General features: G+C 37.6%; 2 protein-coding genes across 5 annotated transcripts in view; both read right to left on the reverse strand.

Annotated features, from left to right (window-relative positions):
• LOC126811614 (xylan 1,4-beta-xylosidase) overlaps positions 1 to 16,286 on the reverse strand; it is a 17,099-nt gene extending 813 nt beyond the window's left edge. The window contains exons 1-11 of one of the 2 annotated variants that reach the window (XM_050537369.2): positions 11,442 to 16,286; positions 11,165 to 11,324; positions 10,292 to 10,462; positions 7,129 to 7,220; positions 5,623 to 5,852; positions 4,897 to 5,150; positions 4,195 to 4,420; positions 2,027 to 2,116; positions 1,437 to 1,654; positions 1,015 to 1,215; positions 467 to 644 (exon numbers count right to left, since the gene is read on the reverse strand). In XM_050537369.2, coding sequence (XP_050393326.1) covers positions 467 to 644; positions 1,015 to 1,215; positions 1,437 to 1,654; positions 2,027 to 2,116; positions 4,195 to 4,420; positions 4,897 to 5,150; positions 5,623 to 5,852; positions 7,129 to 7,220; positions 10,292 to 10,462; positions 11,165 to 11,324; positions 11,442 to 11,740 — 2,119 coding nt within the window. In that variant the 5' untranslated portion in view covers positions 11,741 to 16,286. Of the gene's footprint in view, positions 1 to 466; positions 645 to 1,014; positions 1,216 to 1,436; positions 1,655 to 2,026; positions 2,117 to 4,194; positions 4,421 to 4,896; positions 5,151 to 5,622; positions 5,853 to 7,128; positions 7,221 to 10,291; positions 10,463 to 11,164; positions 11,325 to 11,441 lie in introns of those variants that run through there. The other variant, XM_050537370.1, reaches the window with a different exon arrangement.
• A 142-nt stretch (positions 16,287 to 16,428) lies between these two features.
• Positions 16,429 to 19,225, reverse strand: part of LOC130010733 (uncharacterized) — a 38,052-nt gene continuing 35,255 nt past the window's right edge. For all 3 annotated transcript variants that reach the window (XM_056098715.1, XM_056098713.1, XM_056098714.1), the window contains exon 6: positions 16,429 to 16,604. In XM_056098715.1, the coding sequence (XP_055954690.1) occupies positions 16,470 to 16,604 (135 nt within the window). In that variant the 3' untranslated portion in view covers positions 16,429 to 16,469. The remainder of the gene's footprint in view (positions 16,605 to 19,225) is intronic.

Below are 19,225 nucleotides of genomic sequence, written 5' to 3' on the forward strand. Positions count from 1 at the left end.
AAAAAAAACCAAAGTCCAACTATGAAAGGTGAATGATGTCTTCGGCTTTGAATATTTTAGCGAAACCTATAAGTGGCTTTTGTCCAGATATATTGGTACCCATTCTGATTTTACACTACATTTTTAAATGTGAATACTTTAATATTTTTATTTTTCAGAAAAATATCACAGAAGTATAAAGTTTTTATTTTATACTAACAGTATGTTATTTTGTTATCATATCTGATCACGGTTCAATGATCAGTGACACACCTCTTCTTAGATTGGGTAAAAATTATGGGCGTAGGCCTACCCGGTATACCGTCTAACGTGGAGTCGCAATGTTGAAACATTTTTAATTGATTTTATCTCCGTAAACACTAAAGAGAACATAGTTAAAACATTTCACAATATTGTAGTTTGTCTGGAAAATCAAATTCCCTTAAATGACGATAGGGCCTTTATGTTAATTTTTCGTATTACTTACCATCTTCGATCTTCCAGCCGATAGAATCGTCAACCCAGACTGAAAAGATGTCGGCTTTAATTGTAAACGGAACAGTTATTCTGGCACCACTCGGTATAAAAACGCGGGAAAAGTTCCCCAGTTGACGTTTCGGTGCTGTAACAGTCGGGAGGTTCCACGTAAAATAGACTTGAACAACCTGTATTATATAACAAAAATAGACTTGAACAACCTGCATTATATAACAAAACATATACCTGGATGTTCAAATAAATGCATAGTAGACTTGGACCCTAAACCTAACCCTTAAAATGAAGAACATTAGTTGAGTAGTTATTATTTGGTCAAAACTAATACGAATATAGGTTAAAGAAACACTTCTAGAAATTCACACCTACAGACCTCCGCACTGTGCATGTTATGCGTTCTTAGAACAGTTACTAACAATGTTCAATCTAAAATCATTTAATTTGTACAAATGCAGTCTATGCACCTCTGTTCTTAGAACACCAAATACTATTTTTCATTTAAAAAACATTTGTTCTAATATAAAAATATTGTTTAATTACCTCTTCAGCATCAACAGTACCAGTATTTTCGACATCAACAGTACCAGTGAAATCTGAGCCAGCTGGTATGGTTTGAGAAAATGTTAAGTTAGAATATTTAAATGTTGTATATGATAAACCATAACCAAATGGATAAAGTGGTTCTGTGTTTAAATATCGATATGTTCTTCCTTCCATACTGTAATTGGTGATTGGTGGAATCTGGTAAAAATACAAAATAATATCAGTCATTTAGCCACTGCAATCTCTTCATTGGACAGTAGGGATAGTTTTTTTCTTAAAAGAAATAACCACCATATTTAATCAATGATTAATTCGACCCCCATCCTCGTTTTTAATAAGATAATCGCTGTTAGTTCTATAAGGCGTGTCTAGATTTCAAATATAAGAATACATTAATTCATTTCTGGCTTGGTGTTTACCTGATCGTCGCTCATTGGCCACGTAATCGGAAGACGTCCAGCAGGAACTGAATCACTTCCGGCCTTCATAGTGATGACGTTATATAGAGCGACACCTGTAGCCTGGGATGGGTAAAATACTTCTAATATAGAGGTAACTCTATCGTTACTATCTGGCCATCGTAGATCTACGGCACCAGCATTAAACATAATTAAGACTATAGGTGTGTTCGGTGGACCTGTAAATAGAGGCAAGATTTAGGGTCTAGATACATTAATTATATTAATTAATAAAATATATGTGGGTAGATATGGGGAAGAAGAATATGTGTAGTTATGGGAAACAAAAGCATTACATACGTTGATGTGGGCAGATATGAGAAAGAACACTATATATATGTGTTTATTTGGGTAGAAATCAGAATGAAAACTTTATATTTAAGTACATGTGGGCAGATATGAGTAATAAAACTTTATAATATAAGGAGAGATAAAACGGAGGCCAGATCCTTTACCGAAACAATATGTTATAATTAATCTAAATATTGAATAAAAAGTTGTTTACTATGAAAATATATGACAGTAAATAAATTATAGAACGGAAAACCTACTGTTAGCAACAGCGTCTTTTAAAATATCCAGTTGATGACCCGGAAATGATATGTTCCATCTGTCATGACCTTCCTTCTCTACGTCATTTCCTGTAATATTAATATCGTTAGTAAAACACTAAAAGGAATAGCAACACATATGGTAATATCAGCATGTTTTACTACACAAGAAAGGTAATATGGGCATGGTTTTATAGGCCTACTTAGGCCTACTAATTGATGAACAAAATCAGTACTATACTATTCAAAAGAAGTAGGGGATATTTGATTTTGGGGGCATAATACTAAAATATGCAAATGACTACGAAAAAAATCACTATAGAACCTAACAGAAGAAACATTTCCAGTTACATGTGACGCCCAAACGCACCAATAGCTACCGCATGGAATGCAGGTGATGCTTGGGATCATCATGGGGGTCCAACCCAAGATTTGCACGACTCTGACTTTGAATGTTACAGTCATTGTGGCATTGAATTCCAGGGTGGAAACATCAGTTTAATTGTTTTAGTGACCAGAAAACAAATTTTGATATGCGTCGGCTTACCCAAAATGAAAGGTTACGTGCCCTTGGCATGCTACAGATCGGCACAACACAGGCGGTTGTGGCGCGGACGATGAATGTTTCTCAGTCTGTCATAAGCAGGCTATGGTCCAGATACCGTGATACACAATCTGTACAGGACAGACCACGCTCAGGTCGACCAAGGGCGACAACTCAAGCCCAGGATCGATTTATCCGTACCTTGGCCTTGAGAAATCGTGTTATCACAGCAAATCAGATCAGCGCTCGTCTTCAAACAGACACTGGTGTGAGAGTGAGTGGCCAGACGATTCGGAATCGACTGCATAGGGGTCACCTTCGCGCCCGACGTCCTCGCGTGATCCGTTGTTTGAGAGATCATCACATTCAGGCAAGACGTCGTTGGTGTAGGGATCGTCAACACTGGGATAATCGACGCTGGAGCAATGTGATGTTTTCAGATGAGTCAAGGTTCACTGTTGATTTTTTGGACAGACGTAGGAGGGTGTGGCGTCGTCGAAACGAGCGCTTCCAAGACGTTAACGTCATTAGACATGATCGATTTGGGGGTGGTTCTGTTATGGTGTGGGGAGGCATCACTGTTGCTGGAAGAACGGCTTTACATGTTGTTGCAGGGCGTGTTACAGGCCAGTACTACCGGGACAACATCTTGGCAGTCCATGTTGTGCCGTTCGCACGACGTCATGGCCGCCGTTTCATTTTCCAGGATGACAACGCAAGATGTCACAGGGCCAGGATCGTTACAGGTTACCTCCAACAACAGAACATCACCACATTACCTTGGCCAGCACTGAGTCCCGACCTCTCCCCCATCGAGCATGTCTGGGACATGCTTGGACAGAGGTTACGTCAACGTCAACAACGTCCTGCCAATGTCCAAGAACTTGCTGCTGCGTTGCAACAGGAATGGGACAATCTGGACCAAAATGACCTTAGACGTCTCATTAGGAGTATGCCACGTCGGATCAATGCTTGTTTGGCAAACAGAGGAGGATTTACCCGTTACTGACTTGGTTGTGATGCTGTGGTAACTTTGCTGTTTGACCCCGGGTATCATTTTACCCTTATAATGGTCAGTCTGTGCCTTACTTAGTCTAACGATCATTTGGAATAAATCGATGAATGTGAACTTCATTTCATTTTGTCATTTGTTTCTTCGTCAGTTTCATTAGGTGACTTTAATAACACTTAAAAATCAAATATCCCCTACTTTTTTGGAATAGTATATTTGTTATTCAGCAACTTACCAAAAAAATGATTGGTAAAGTAAACATAATCACTGTCATCTTGGTTGATTGGCATTTAGTAATTGAACATATTAACACAAGGTACAAAATACTGAGATTAACACTAAGCGACGTTTTGACGAGGATACTCTCGTCTTTATTGTCGCTTATCAGACAAAGCGAATATCAGGACCATTGCTGTACTAAAACAAAGGCATACATGTACACCATTAGTGACCGAAACAAAGGGAACATCGTTGTCTTTTAGCACTACAATTAAAGATGCATTCCCACAAAAGTATTTATCGGCTGGTTATTTCCAATAAAAGTAGAGTAATTTTAGTATATATTGAAAGTAGAGACATATCATAAATACTAGCTCAGCATGACTGACTTACCTAATCCCAAACATACAAAGACTATATCAGCACCACGGACAGCCCTTTTTACTGCGGTAGAATTGTACTCAAAACAATTATTATCACCAAGGCAACCAGGTGTTGATCTTACAGTGTTACCAAGTGGAGATAATCCGTCGATAGGTGTCGTGGTATATTCAGGCATGACCGTTGGTGCGTAGTTTCCTGTCTGTGCGTGCGGATTATTTGTCATTGGTCCTATAACCTAAACATAAGACGAAATGAAAGAGTAAAGCTTTAGCATCATATTCTCCTGCTAATACAATTTGTATGAGGGTAATACTAGATGCAAGCTGCCGGTGGATGGTGAGTAGTTAGGGTGGTACTCTCACGACTAAAACAACTCTGGTCTAAAACACGCATGATGACCGAGAGAGCCATCGCAGTTTACCCAATTATAAACAAACAATATGTGTGGAGTTGACATGTTAAGCGTGATCGCGTATTCGTTGGGGTGAAAAGGGAAACCATGGCATTGTATACATTCGTTACTGCCGGCGATAACACCCCCTTCCTGGCACTAACCACATCCTTCAGAATCTGATGAAATAAAATGAAGTTTAACGTCCTACTATTCTGCTCTGACTTGGCTATGCAGGACATTTTGCTCGGACAGCGGCGCGACTTTTATATGGAATTCCAACTGCCATTGTAGAAGATACTGTGCGAGTTCATACTTACAGCTACAACGTCATAGGTTGTTCTTTTCAGCGGCAGAAAACTATTTTCATTCTTCAACAAAACGAAAGATTTCATGGCTGCTTCAACTGACAGAGCTTGGTGGGCTGGTGTTTGAATAACTGACAGGTTTAATGCTTTATAAGGAACCATTTCTGGTGGATCAAATTCTCCCAGCTTGATTCTCGTATACCATAATGGTCTGATCAAATCTCTCACCAGTGATTCTGTGAGTTTACCTTGTTTGATTGCATCAACTGAAATAAATATTACCACATGGGGTTTAACCTCCTACTGGTCTGCTCCGAATGGGTGCACGCCATACAGTGTGCTATGAGGGAACTGTGCCCGGACAGCGGCACTACGAACTGCTCTTATATCGAGTTCCAACAGCCAAGGGATCTTTAACGAGCACGCCAATGTGTACACGGGACCTCGGTTTATCGTCCCATCCGAACGGCTATGCGTTATCTGAGTTCTATTTCGAAGATCGTCACCCCAAGAACAGGAACAAGAAGAACATGATGAGTAGCGATTAGTGAATAGGGCCCTGTTTCTCGAAATCTTAACTAAAGATACAATCCAAATTGTAGTAGGTACTTCATTGAATAATATTATTCAATCAAATTACTATAATTTGGATTTTATCTTAGTTAAAATTTCGTGAAACAAGCCTCAGTTCCTGGTCCAAACAAAACTTAAAGAGGCGAGTATTATGTAAATACATACGCATAGAATAGTAAGCATTATCTTTAGTGTTTCCACCAGCAGCATTAATATTACATCCAGCATTTAAACTACCAGCAACTGTATCTATTGTATTGTTATAATACTTCTGATTGTTGATCATTCCTTCTATAGCTCCAGCATCACTAATAACATAGCCTTTAAAACCCAAGTCAGTTCGTAAAATATCTGTTAATATGAGTTTACTAGCACAAGCTGGTACACCATTTATTCTGTAATAGAGAGACATAGGGTAAAATATCTGTTAATATAAGTTTACTAGCACAAGCTGGTACACCATTTATTCTGTAATAGAGGGTAAAATATCTGTTAATATGAGTTTACTAGCACAAGCTGGTACACCATTTATTCTGTAATAGAGGGTAAAATATCTGTTAATATGAGTTTACTAGCACAAGCTGGTACACCATTTATTCTGTAATAGAGGGTAAAATATCTGTTAACATAAGTTTACTAGCACAAGCTGGTACACCATTTATTCTGTAAGAGAGAGAAATGGGGTTTAACGTCCACTCGACGCAAACTAGGTCATTTCAGGACTAGCATATGGTTTAATTTTATTTCAATACTTCGCTTGCACGTAGAGGTGTTTAGCAGTGGGACGAACCCAGCAGACCCGGATAAAACCCACGAGGTTTGCAGACGGCTCTACTCCTTGTCCCGTTATGGTATGATATGATATGCAATGTTATAGATATATTATAGACATGTTATAGATATATTATAGACATGTTATAGATATATTATAGACATGATATAGATATATTATAGATATATTATAGACATGATATAGATATATTATAGATATATTATAGACATGATATAGATATATTATAGACATGTTATAGATATATTATAGACATGATATAGATATATTATAGACATGATATAGATATATTATAGATATATTATAGACATGATATAGATATATCATAGACATGTTATAGATATATTATAGACATGTTATAGATACATTATAGACATGATATAGATATATTATAGATATATTATAGACATGATATAGATATATTATAGACATGTTATATATATATTATAGACATGATATAGATATATTATAGACATGATATAGATATATTATAGATATATTATAGACATGATATAGATATATTATAGACATGTTATAGATATATTATAGACATGTTATAGATACATTATAGACATGATATAGATATATTATAGATATATTATAGACATGATATAGATATATTATAGATATGTTGTAGATATGATATAGATATGTTATATAGACATGTTATATGTTATAGATATGTTATAAATATTTTATGATATATTATAGATGTGTTATAGATATATTATAGATATAGAAATGTTATAGATATATTATAGATATGTTATAGATATATCGTGTTATAGATGTTATAGATATGCAAACATAGTATCCAAACTTTAAATGATATCATAAAAATTACAGAATTGATGACAGAATATTGAAAGTTTAAACATTACTTGTTGTAGGCGCAGACGACGCCATCACTGCCAGCATTTATACATTCTTTAAACCCTGGTAAAAATGTCATTTGGATATCTCTCATTGAAACCTGGAAAAATTATCAAATAAATCAACACTGTATTACAAATATCTGTAATTTTATGTAAATTACCTGTGCGGTAGAGATGACAAACAGTTATATGTAGGTATTGATATTTTTACAGGAATGTTTTAAATAGTTCAGATTTGCCAGAAAATGTTTTACTTATCTCTATAAAGATTACTGTAAATTTAAAGACAGTCAGTATCTACTGAACCCTCTACAGATAGACTGTACCTGTCTGTACCTACAGAACCCTCTACAGACAGGCTAGAGCTACAGAACCCTCTACAGATAGTCTAGGGCTACAGAACCCTCTACAGACAGTATGTACCTATAGAACCCTCTTGTTTCAAATTAATTGTTGTTTTTACTGAAAAAGTTATTAAAATTTAAAACCTATCTTTTCAGTGAATGTCGGTAAAGATTTCCAAGATCAACTATTATTTCTTTTGTTTTATTCAGGACCACTCCTTCCTCTTAGCGTTTGCAATGGCCGCTAAGAGGGAACCAATCTACGTACAGTGTACTATGAGCTATGGTCAACTCTTATTTCGAATTCCAACTTACGTTTACGGTTTACGTGCATGCCAATTTGTACACTGGACCTCGGTTTTTCGTCCCATCTCTACGACTATAAGTTGTCCCTTACCGCCCGACTCCCCTTCCAGTAACTTCAGACTTACTGGTCAGTCGGCAAAATTAAACATGAAAGATCTCTGTTCATCTATAGTCAGCTGGCGTGGTTTCGATTCCCCAGTTATACGTGACAAGGATTAGGGTCGTCTGTCCAACCTCCGGTTTCCTCCCACTGCTAAAGACCACACGAGTCGTTCTAAGAGTTAGCAGAGGCTTAATCTAAGTCCGTTGGTTTCTCGTTTTCTTTTCTTTGATAAAATCTAGGTTCGTTTTGTTTTTTTAATGCTATATTATTAGAGATTAATAACATTTATTGTTTAGTTGATGATTCTATATAATGGCTATTTTGAATCATCTTGTAGGTTTTAAAATGACGTGCAGACTCTACGTTATGTATATTAGACCGTGCTACGTCACATACTGGTATGTTTAGTATCCATGAAGTGCAGACTCTACGTTATGTATATTAGACCGTGGTTAGTCACATACTGGTTTGTCTGCGATATCACCTCGGTGGAAGCGGACGTAAAATACAACTAACTCACACACACACACCCATACACACACCCACACACACACACACACATAGTGGTATGTTTAGTGTCTGGTCTCCTCGCTGTATTCAAATATTTGGATGGGCTAAAGTTTCATTTTGGGTGTATTGATTTTGCATCTGATCACACTTAATTATTGATTGTCAAATGGGGTTTAACGTCCTACTGTTCTGCGGCTGGTCTTATAAAGACGGACAGACAATGTGCTATGAGGGAATTTAATAACCGGACCGCGACTCTACGGCCTACACAAAGGTCTTCGGTATGGAGTGCCGCAGGGGTCAGTGTTAGGTCCAATTTTATTTAGCATTTATACAACTCCGCTATCCAAAATTGTTCGCAGGCATGGTCTTGAATTCCACTTGTATGCAGATGACACTCAACTATATTTGTCTTTTAAACCTACTGTAAATAATAGTTTTAATTTCTGTAAGGCCAAACTCGAATGTTGTGTTGAAGAAATTCGGTGTTGGATGAGTAATAATTTTCTTAAATTGAACGAAGATAAAACTGAATATATTCTGTTAGGTTCAAATAATCTTATTAGCAAAGTCAATTACAACGTATCTTTATCTATAGGTTCCCATGTAATATCACCAGTCCCGTCTGCTAGAAATATTGGAGTTATATTTGATAAATACGTAACCATGGAGCCTCATGTAAATAATACTTGTAAATTATGTTATTTTAATCTCCGCCAAATAGCCCGCATCCGGAAGAATCTCCCCACGTCACCTGTTAAAACTCTTGTCCATTCTCTCATCACCTCTCGTCTAGATCAATGTAACTATTTACTGATTGGTACTCCTTTACGCATCACTAACAAATTACAAAAAGTTCAAAATTCAGCAGCAAGGCTCATCACCGGAAGTAATTATAATGACCATATTACTCCTATTTTACAGAAACTCCATTGGTTACCGATTATTTTTAGAATTGAATTTAAAATCCTCCTTTTAACATTTAAATGTATGAATGATATGTCACCTTCTTATTTATCTTCACTTTTAGAAATGTACACACCGAGTCGCACTCTGCGCTCTTCATCTGATCATTTTTTACTTGTAAATAAATCAGCAAGACTTTTATCTTTTGGAGATCGATCTTTTACCGTCCAGGCACCGAAATTATGGAATTCTTTACCTTTTAATATAAGATGCTGCACAAATTTAATCTCTTTTAAGTCACTTCTTAAAACATTTTTGTGATATGAGATTTTATTCTGCGTTACCATGTTATGTTTTACTTCTAAAGATTTATTTAGTTTTCCTGTATGTATATTTATCTTTATTACATATTTTATTGAATTGTATTGTACTGCGCATCTGAACACGTTTTGTGGAAGATAGCGCTCTATAAATGTTAATAATAATAATAATAATACACTTATAACATATTCCAACTGTTAATGGCTCTTTCACGTTAACGCCAATGTGTGCACGGGACTTGAATTTATCCGTCCTATCCGAATAATTAGACACTGTTCTTGCCAGGTCCTCCGTTCTGATTTTTTCCCAGTCAACACAGGGATCGAACCCCAGACCTCCTGGTTTGTGAATCAGCGCCTTACTCACTGAGCCACCACGGCTCCCAATTATTGATTGTCTTAGAGATCGTGGGGGGTGGATGGCCGAATGGTTAGCACGATGAGGCCTGTCATTGAGTCAACCGGTGTGGTTTCGAATCCCCGGTTGTACGTGGTAAGGAGTAGTGATGCCTGTCCAATCTCGTGGGTTTTCTCCCACTGCTAACGACCCGTACGCGCAAGCGAATTATAGAAATAAAATTAAACGATATGTTAGTCCCGAAATGACCTAGTCTGTGTCGAGTGGACGTTAACTCCATCTCTCTCTCCCTACAAATCGTATCACAGATAATTATACATACCTTTGCATCAAACTTCATTCTGGATATGGGATAACTGTCAGGTCCACCAGAAACAGTGTAATGTTTACAAGTGGCACTCAGTAACAAGTATCGAGAGTTGTTGCCCTGGATACCACTAACAAACGCTCTGGCATAAGCTACACCAAGTGTAGTGTCTTCACCCCAAGTACCCTACAAAACAAAATGATTACACGTGGGCAGGTATGAGAAACCAAACTATATATTATATATATATATATGTGTGTGTGTGTGTGTGTGTATGGGTGTGTGCGTGCAGATGTGGGCATGTATGACAACAAAACTATATATGTATATATATTTGGGCAGATATAAATAACTCTAAATCTATGACCTTAGTTTAAGATTAAAGGAAGTTTAATAGTTGTATTTCTTCGACGACACACACCAGAGTTTCATGTAGTAGAAGAGTATAAGGTCTCAAACCGTCCTCCACACGAAAGTAACCCAATTGATTCACTAAAATATAGGTCGTGTCTTTGAACATAATTAAATTATACTTCTTTATTTACTCTAGTTACGTCTTCAATTGTTGGCCTATTTGGCTTTTGTTTTATGTTTCAGTTCAAAATAATTAAAATGATTGAAATCCCATTGTGTGAGTTTAGCGCATGTCTAAATCTATTTGTTAAGGCCGGCTCAATTTTTGTCATGGTCGCTGAGCTGTTAATAAGGTTAGGGTACGTGATTGTTGGCGAGACTGTAGGTTAGGGTTAGGGCTAGGTCCAGGGTTAGGGTTAGAGTTGGGATTATCGCTAGCCCTGTTTACATCTCAATACCTTTGACCAAACTTGAAGTTGGTCTTATTAAACAGACCTTTGAGTTACGCGCCCTTTAATAGTATTTTCTACTTGCCTCATTCCTGCCCCATCTGGCATCTCTATAGATATCCATCATAGGACTGAAACAACTCAAACCATCGTGTACACCATACTTCCCAGTTTTAACAAAATAATTATTCTTAGCTCGGGTCTCTATTGCTGTGGCGCTTGCAATTCGATATATCAAGTTTGGGCTGAAGGGAAAAAAACACCAGATTTTGTTCAGAAATAAATTGGGTTTTTATCTTTGTAAGATGAATCCGAAAACTTAGTCTTAAAATTTTGATAAATATATTGAATTTTGTTTTTACCTGAATGCTGCAGCTAAACCGATTGCTTCTGGGAAGGAGGTTGCATTGCCGGCTCCTACATCTCCTCGACCACAGTTGCTCCACCAGACATACTCACCTATACCTAATCTTGGTATAGCTGGTGCTCCACCTGTTCCTTTAGCCAGTTGATCTTGGATCTCTTCTAGGGTGAGTCTACCAACCAAATCATTCACTCGTTCATCTATTGGCAATGATGGATTCTTGAAAGGGAAGTTTGCTGATGTAACAAACAGCACAGTACAGAGGAGTACCAGGAATGACAACATCATGCCGACCATTTTGACTACAAGATTGTCCGATCAACTCTCAACCAACTAAAACATAAAAGACATTTACATTACAAAATAATTCGTTCCTGCACGATACTTTATCACGCGTTAATTATCTGAAATGGCTACCTCTTGGTTTTGGCCGGAAAGATTCCCATGTCAGTGGAGCATGCCAGTAGAGTGTGTCTAATTCTCGGTGTAACTCGAGTCCGCTTCCAGTTGTGCAAGGCACAATTAAAGACTTAAATTAAATATAAATGTAAAGCATTAGAAAAAAATATATCCTATTGTCTCGTGCGCCTTTAAATACACTTAACAAATGCCTTTTAACTTTATTACTTGGGTGTTCCATATGTACGGAAATACAGTTCCTGCTAACACCCTTTCAACCACGGGCGTCAATATCACACCTACCTTTATACACAAGTAAACACAAACCCTAAATATATCTTCTCCTAGTGTCTAGTGATAATAATCTAAGATACTGAATTTATATATATAATTTTATCTTAGGTGGATACAATACACACCAATATGTTCAAATGTCCTTTAAGATAAGCTACACATCAATATGTTCAACTGTTCTTTAAGATAAACTATCTATCTTGTAATGATTTATAGGACACTTAGATAAAAACTTATTTTAACTTTTATTCATTTCTTCACTTATAGGTATCGCATGTAAAATGTGAATTTTATCAAAAAGGGAACACTCCTTACTTTTTGTCAATGAACTGGTTTCAATTTCAAATTAATTTCTTTATTTTGGGATATTATCATCAAGATAAGACACGGTACTGCATGATAAACTAACCTGCACAAGTAGTTTAGTTAAAGATACTACAGATACAGTTTGCTGCGGACATTAGATGAGACGTTGTGGGCTGCCAATGTGCCAACTTGGAGACGTATTCATCTATTTCCATAGCCTTACATGATGTCCTATCTAATAAATCTTGTATACGAGTTTGAAATTAATATCATGCCGGGGCCATACACAGGGACAGATCAAACAAGATAATTCAAGATCGCGTCCAAGATGGCCACCATGTCATATAACTAACCATAACGCTAGTGTTTGGACCATGATATTGCTACACAAGGACAGATCACATAGTAAACGTAGTCCTGATAATCAAGTCACGTGTCAACTACGATATTTTGAGAAAACTGCGTATATGTAATGGTGTTATCAAATTAAGAAATAATCTTAAATTCTAGAACGAAAGTAAAAAAACTTGCTAAATCCGTTAGTTTATTTGATGTGACTTCGATATGTCGTCTTTCATTTAACACGTGGCTTCTCTAAATTGAATTAGAACTGGAGTGATTCACTGACGGACCCCCATTAGAACGAATGGTACAGGGACTTCCAATAGCCCCATATCACCAACCTGTCCGCGAAATGCAGAGAAAGAAAGAGAGTTAAATGGGGTTTAACGTCCACTCGACACAAACTAGGTCATTTCGGAACTAACATATGATGCAATTTTATTTGTATAATTTGCTTGCACGTAGGAGGGAGGAAACCGGAGCGGAGGACCCGGAGAAAACCCACGAGATTGGACAGTCTACCCTACTCCTTGTCACGTAAAGCCGAGGAATCGAATGACTCAATGACAGACCTTATGATACAACGCGCACGTGGTGTTATCCAATCGGGATTAAATTATGTATATATATTTTTCAATAATGCGCTCTAAATATTAGGGCCAACTAAACGGGGCCCTACCCCACAATCTCGTCAACAATCATGTACTTTAACCCTACTTACATCTTCCGACCTTGATGAAATCTGCAGTTAGCCATAATCTTTAGACCTGGCCGACCAGGTCACATTTTAGCGCATGCGTAAAACCACTCCGCCCACCCAACTCCTCGTGGTCCGACGACATGAAATAAAATGATATTAAATGGGGGTTACCGTCCTACTGTTCTGCTCCGACTGGGCTAATGAAGACGGGCATACGCCATACATTGTGCTATGAGGGAAATTTTACCCTGGAAGCAGCACTGTGACCCACTTTTATATCGAATTCCATCTACCAAGGGATCATTTACGTGCGCGCCAATGTGTACGGACCTCGGTTTTTCGTCCAATCCAAAAGACTAGACAGCTGTCCTAGTCAGGCCCTCCGTCCTGCACCACTGACAAAGGGAGGAACTTTGGCGGCCAATGCAGGGATCGGACACGCGACCTCAAAGCTAGCGTGCCAGCGTCCTACCCACTTAGCCACTGTGGTTCTCCAACATGAAATAAAGGGGAAAAACGAATTAAAAAAGTCGTTGAAGATTTTTAAAAAAAACTTTTAGCAATTAATAATTTGATTTTATAGCCAATTAAAATTCAAAATTAAAACAAGAAATAAATCTATCATCATCATCACCATCTTCATCATCTTCGTCTTCATCAACATAAGTACTATATATATATATATATAATATAAACAATAAAATCCATGAACAATTCAGAAGCTTTTCAAACCAATTATTCAATATAAATCCTTCTATATTATTATAATATAAAGATAAAATACCTTCAATATAATATATATATATATATACATCGATAAAACATGTGCTAAATACTTACAACAGTCTACAAGTTACAAGGCCTGTCCTTGAGTCAAGTGGTGTGGTTTCGATTCCCCGATTGTACGTGACAAGGAGTAAGGTCGCCTGTCCAACCTCGTGGGGGGGAGGCGAATGGTTAGTACGTGCGCGCTGTATCATAAGGCCTGGCGTTGAGTCAATTGGCGTGGCTTCCATTCCCCGCCCGACGTGACAAGGAGGAGGATCGCCTGTCAACCTTCTGGGTTTTCTCCGGGTCCTACGGTTTCCTCCCACTGCTAAAGACCCCTACGCGCATGCGAATTATTGAAATAAAATTGAACGATATAATAGTCCAGAAATGACCTAGTTTGTGTCGCGTGTCATAACATAGGGAGTTACAGTCTGTTGCGAACGAACATCAATGCCTACTTTAATGTTTTTGTTTGGACTTTGAAGATAATTCTAAGATTTTAGGGACAATGTCATACTTATCTATATAGACTGTTGTTGGTTTTGTCACAATATAATACATCATTTAATAATATACAATAAATAGTATTTACAATTAATTATTTAAAATAGTAATTATCTTAGTCTTCCCCATTGTGGCTAGAATTCGACAAACATTGTCCTACTAACATCTTGTGCAAACTTAAAGGGGACGAACAACGATTTTCAACCAGGTTTCCATAAATTTGAAATATGTAAGCAGAAATAATCCTCTGAGTAACACATAATAAACAATTTCTGTAATCGAGAAAAAAAATACAAAGGGGATCTGAAGATATATCTAAGATTTATGGAAACCTTGATGATGAAAATGGTTGAATTTCCCCTTTAATATTCGATTGAAACGTATTGAGAGTGACGTTTGGTTTTCTTGGGGACGAGAATGATGCTCACACCAGGATAGATGGAGTTGTTTTTATAGTTTAACACACCACCAGAACCGACTGGGTGACAAATGAGAATCAAGGGTGATAACTCCACAGACTATTCTCGACCAACACAGGGATTCGAACACGGGGTTAAAATGTGATGAAATGGGCTATAACGCCCGATGTTTTAAAATCTAATCGGGCTAATAAAGACGGGTGTACAATTTGCTGTGTACTACGGGGGAATTTTTGCCCGGGCAGTGACTTCCAACTGCCAATGGTTCTTTTAAACATACATCCACGTGTACACGTGGGTTTGTCGTCCCATCCAAAGAACTACACAATCGTCCCTGTTTGGACTTCCGTCTCGCACCACTGATAAGGGGAAACAACGCCGGGAAACCCCGTGGAACTTTCCCACGGGAAACCAGACTGGCCTCAGATTGAAAGTTCTACAGTAGATTATTATTAATTATACAAACAAATACGGTAACTTGTCAAGATGACTTCAACAGTAGAAAATATGACGTAATTCTGCCGCTTGCTCGTAATTACCGTAAATACGCGAATTAAACGTAACCATGGTATCATCAATAGCTGACGTAATGGACAGATAGGGAAGACCAAATTGGGTATTTATACAGAATAATAAAATTCAATTGTCCTCCATTCTTTTTTTTTCTTTTTTCCTTTGTAGCATTAATAACTTATATTATTTTAAAATAAATTTACATCGACAATTCTTTCACCAGGGGAAAACGTAAATCAAGTGGGACTAAACAATTATGTTCAGGTCTATGCTTAAACTGCTGTGTAATGGAAGGGCCTGTATTGTTTTTTTGTTTTGTAATTATTTTTGTTTGCTTTGCTATGTGATTTCCATCCGACGTCACATGATTTTCAACCGACGTCACATGATTTCCATCCGACGTTACATGATTTTAACCAACGTCACATGATTTCCATTCGACGTCACATGATTTCCAACCGACGTCACATGATTTCAATCCGACGTCACATGATTTCCAACCGACGTCACATGATTTCCATCCCACGTCACATGATTTTCAGCCGAGTCACATGTTTTCCTCCTGATGGCATTTACAACCGACGTAACATGATGACCCACAGAGGTCACATGATTTACAACAGGGGTAACGTGATTTACAAAAGAGGTCACGTGATTTACAACCGACGTCATATAATTGAGGTAGGCTATATTTAACACATAAAATGGTTGTACGGGTTGTTAATTTCTAAGCTAAATACATTAAAAAACTTGTTTTATTTGGGAAAGCTGAAAAAGCTTAATATGTTTGATATCGTCTTTCGTCTGATTCTGTGATAGTATCGTCTAGTTGATATTCGTCCATTGTTGACAGACGATGTTTTTTATAACTTGGTTTATTTGAAGACTGTAAGGCCATTTCCACATCATGTACCTGAAACATATAGTAAAGTAAAATTAATTTGAATTGAGATGTAAATTCTGGGTGGTATGACGTTTCGGACACAATGATTTTTACCCCTAACCAGAGAGCCTCTGCTATAGTCTTTTGGGTTGGTCCGAGTGGTCTCTGTTTTGGTCCGAATGGTCTTTTTTTGGTCCGACTGGTCTGGATACCATTGGCACCACTTACGTTTCTAGAAAGATAACCCGTAATAGCTAGTAGTTGAAAAAGCTTGATCGATGTTTAGGTCACAGGTTTTCGAAACGTCAGGGGGCGAACATTGGTGGCCGAAACATCGGTGGCCTAATTAAACTGCATTGCGTGTCTTAGAATGTAGATAGAATAATTTTTATTTCATTCCAGTAAATCAGGGAGAAGATGAATAATTTTAACGGGCCTTGATCAAAACCGCGCATTTTTGGCATTTAGTCGTTTTGACAATTTTGCAAAACGAACCCACCGTTGGTCTACCGTTCCTATTATAGACCTCTGATTAGCGTTATACCCCACAGGCGCATGTAACGTGGAAAATATTTCAAAAATAACATTAAGCTATGACTAAGTATACGTCTAAAGTTTTTTTACGTCCATGTTCGGGGGATCACGGTGGCTAAGTGGGTAAGGCGCTCGCTCGCTAGCCTGGAGGTCGGGTGTTCGATCCCTGCATTGGCCGAGAAAGTTCATTCAGATTTTCCGGCGTGGTTCCCCCTTGTCAGTGATGCAGGCCGTAGTGCCGCTGTCCGGGCAAAATTTCCCTCATAGCACACTGTATGGCGTATGGCGTATGCCGTATGCCCGTCTTCATTAGCCCAGTTCAGAGCAAAACAGTAGGACGTTAAACCCCATTTCATTTCATTTCACGTCCATGTTCGTAAGCAAGATTATCAAATAACTAGTCTGATTCCAATTTTTAACTCAGGGGCAAATAACTCGTCTGAAATCGAGTCTCCCTCAGTAGATATAATAATACCAAGGTGAGAAACGGGTTGACGGATTGTAATTAAATAATTTGGATCAAAGTTCACCACTCTAGGTTCCGTCAAGCAGTGACAATACTCACTAAACTTCGCTAGGTAGACAAGCGAGTCTGCGATGACTTTCTAAAATTATTCACGTGGCCCTCTTTAAGTCACGTGGGCGATTTTTAAACGTTACAGATGCCTGTGTTGTAATCCTGTGGCCAAAACGTGGGTCGACCTAATTAATCGGTGAATAGCGCACTGCGATCAATCATAATGCTGAAATATAATTAGCTCTTCTCTAGAAAGTTTCCAATTTCTTAGGCTACTGTTCCTCTCTCTCTCTCTCTCTCTCTCTCCCGCCCTCCCTCCCTCTCTCTCTCTCTCCCGCCCTCCCTCCCTCCCTCTCTCTCTCTCTCTCTCTCTCTCTGTCTCCCCCTTTCTCTCTGTCTCCCTCCCTCTCCATCTCTCTCTCTCTCTCTCTCTCTTGACTAAAACATACATGAAATGGTGTGTGAAAATGAGTGGAATTAATTGACCACATGATTTATGAATTCATGCTTCATATTCACAAAGGTTATGATCGCAGATGACTAGCAGCAAACATATTAAAATTATACTAATGTTTCAACAAATACACACTTAATGGGAAATGGTTCACAATGATGTATAACTCAAAATGTCAGTTTTGATCTGATGACAGTTCTGTAATAAGCAGGCTTCCATTGCCCTTTGTGGGGGTGATGTGGGGGAATGATTAATATGTACGAGTTGGATCATAAGGTCTGTCATTGAGTCAGGTGGCTTGAATTGGATTCCTCGGTTGTATGTGACAAGGAATAGGGTCGTCCTCTCCAACCTCGTAGGTTTTCTTCCACTGCTAAACACCACTACAAGCAAGTGAATTATTGAAATATAATTGAAACATACATTAGACCCAAAATTATCTAGTTAGTAGTTTGTGTCACTCTTCGTTATCCTACTAACTGGCTTGATAATCTAGATATAAGACTGGAAGTTAGAGACAAATGAGGTAGAACAATCAACATAATAGGCTAGGTGAGTAGGATAGCCTCTTACATCAAGTATTTAAACATTAGTAACAATATAAGTGTTAGTACCACTAGCAATGATTCATCTAACTACATGTAGATAATCAAAAATATCTCACAACTGTTAAGGACTAAAGAATAGAAATAAATTGTTTGTTTTCTTCCAAAACTTCTAGGTTCTGATATTTTGAGCAACTTATCAATTCTCTTTCAAAATACAAAGACTCATCTGCAGCATTTCAGCAACTTATAATCTAATCCTTGAGTGATGTTTACCGACTGGGTACAATAAAAATAACAATAAAAATAACACGAGTGGGAAAAAACCCAATCGGTTTGTACACACAGCAAGTTTCAAAAAGCAGATATTTCTAGTTGAAGATACATTTTGTAAGATTTAGATATAGGCTGACCTATAATAGTTCCAAAATAAATAATTCAAAATTAATATATTCACATTACTTTATTCTGAGCCAAATTATCACTGTTTGTAGTTTTGACAAAATGTGTGCATTGTGGTAACCAGTGCACTGGTATATTGGAGACTTAGCCTCGCTTTCTCATTTTTAAATTAAATTTTTAAATGGCGAACCATTCTAAT

Source organism: Patella vulgata, chromosome 2, assembly GCF_932274485.2.
Source record: "Patella vulgata chromosome 2, xgPatVulg1.2, whole genome shotgun sequence".
Classification (NCBI taxonomy): Eukaryota; Metazoa; Mollusca; class Gastropoda; family Patellidae; genus Patella; species Patella vulgata.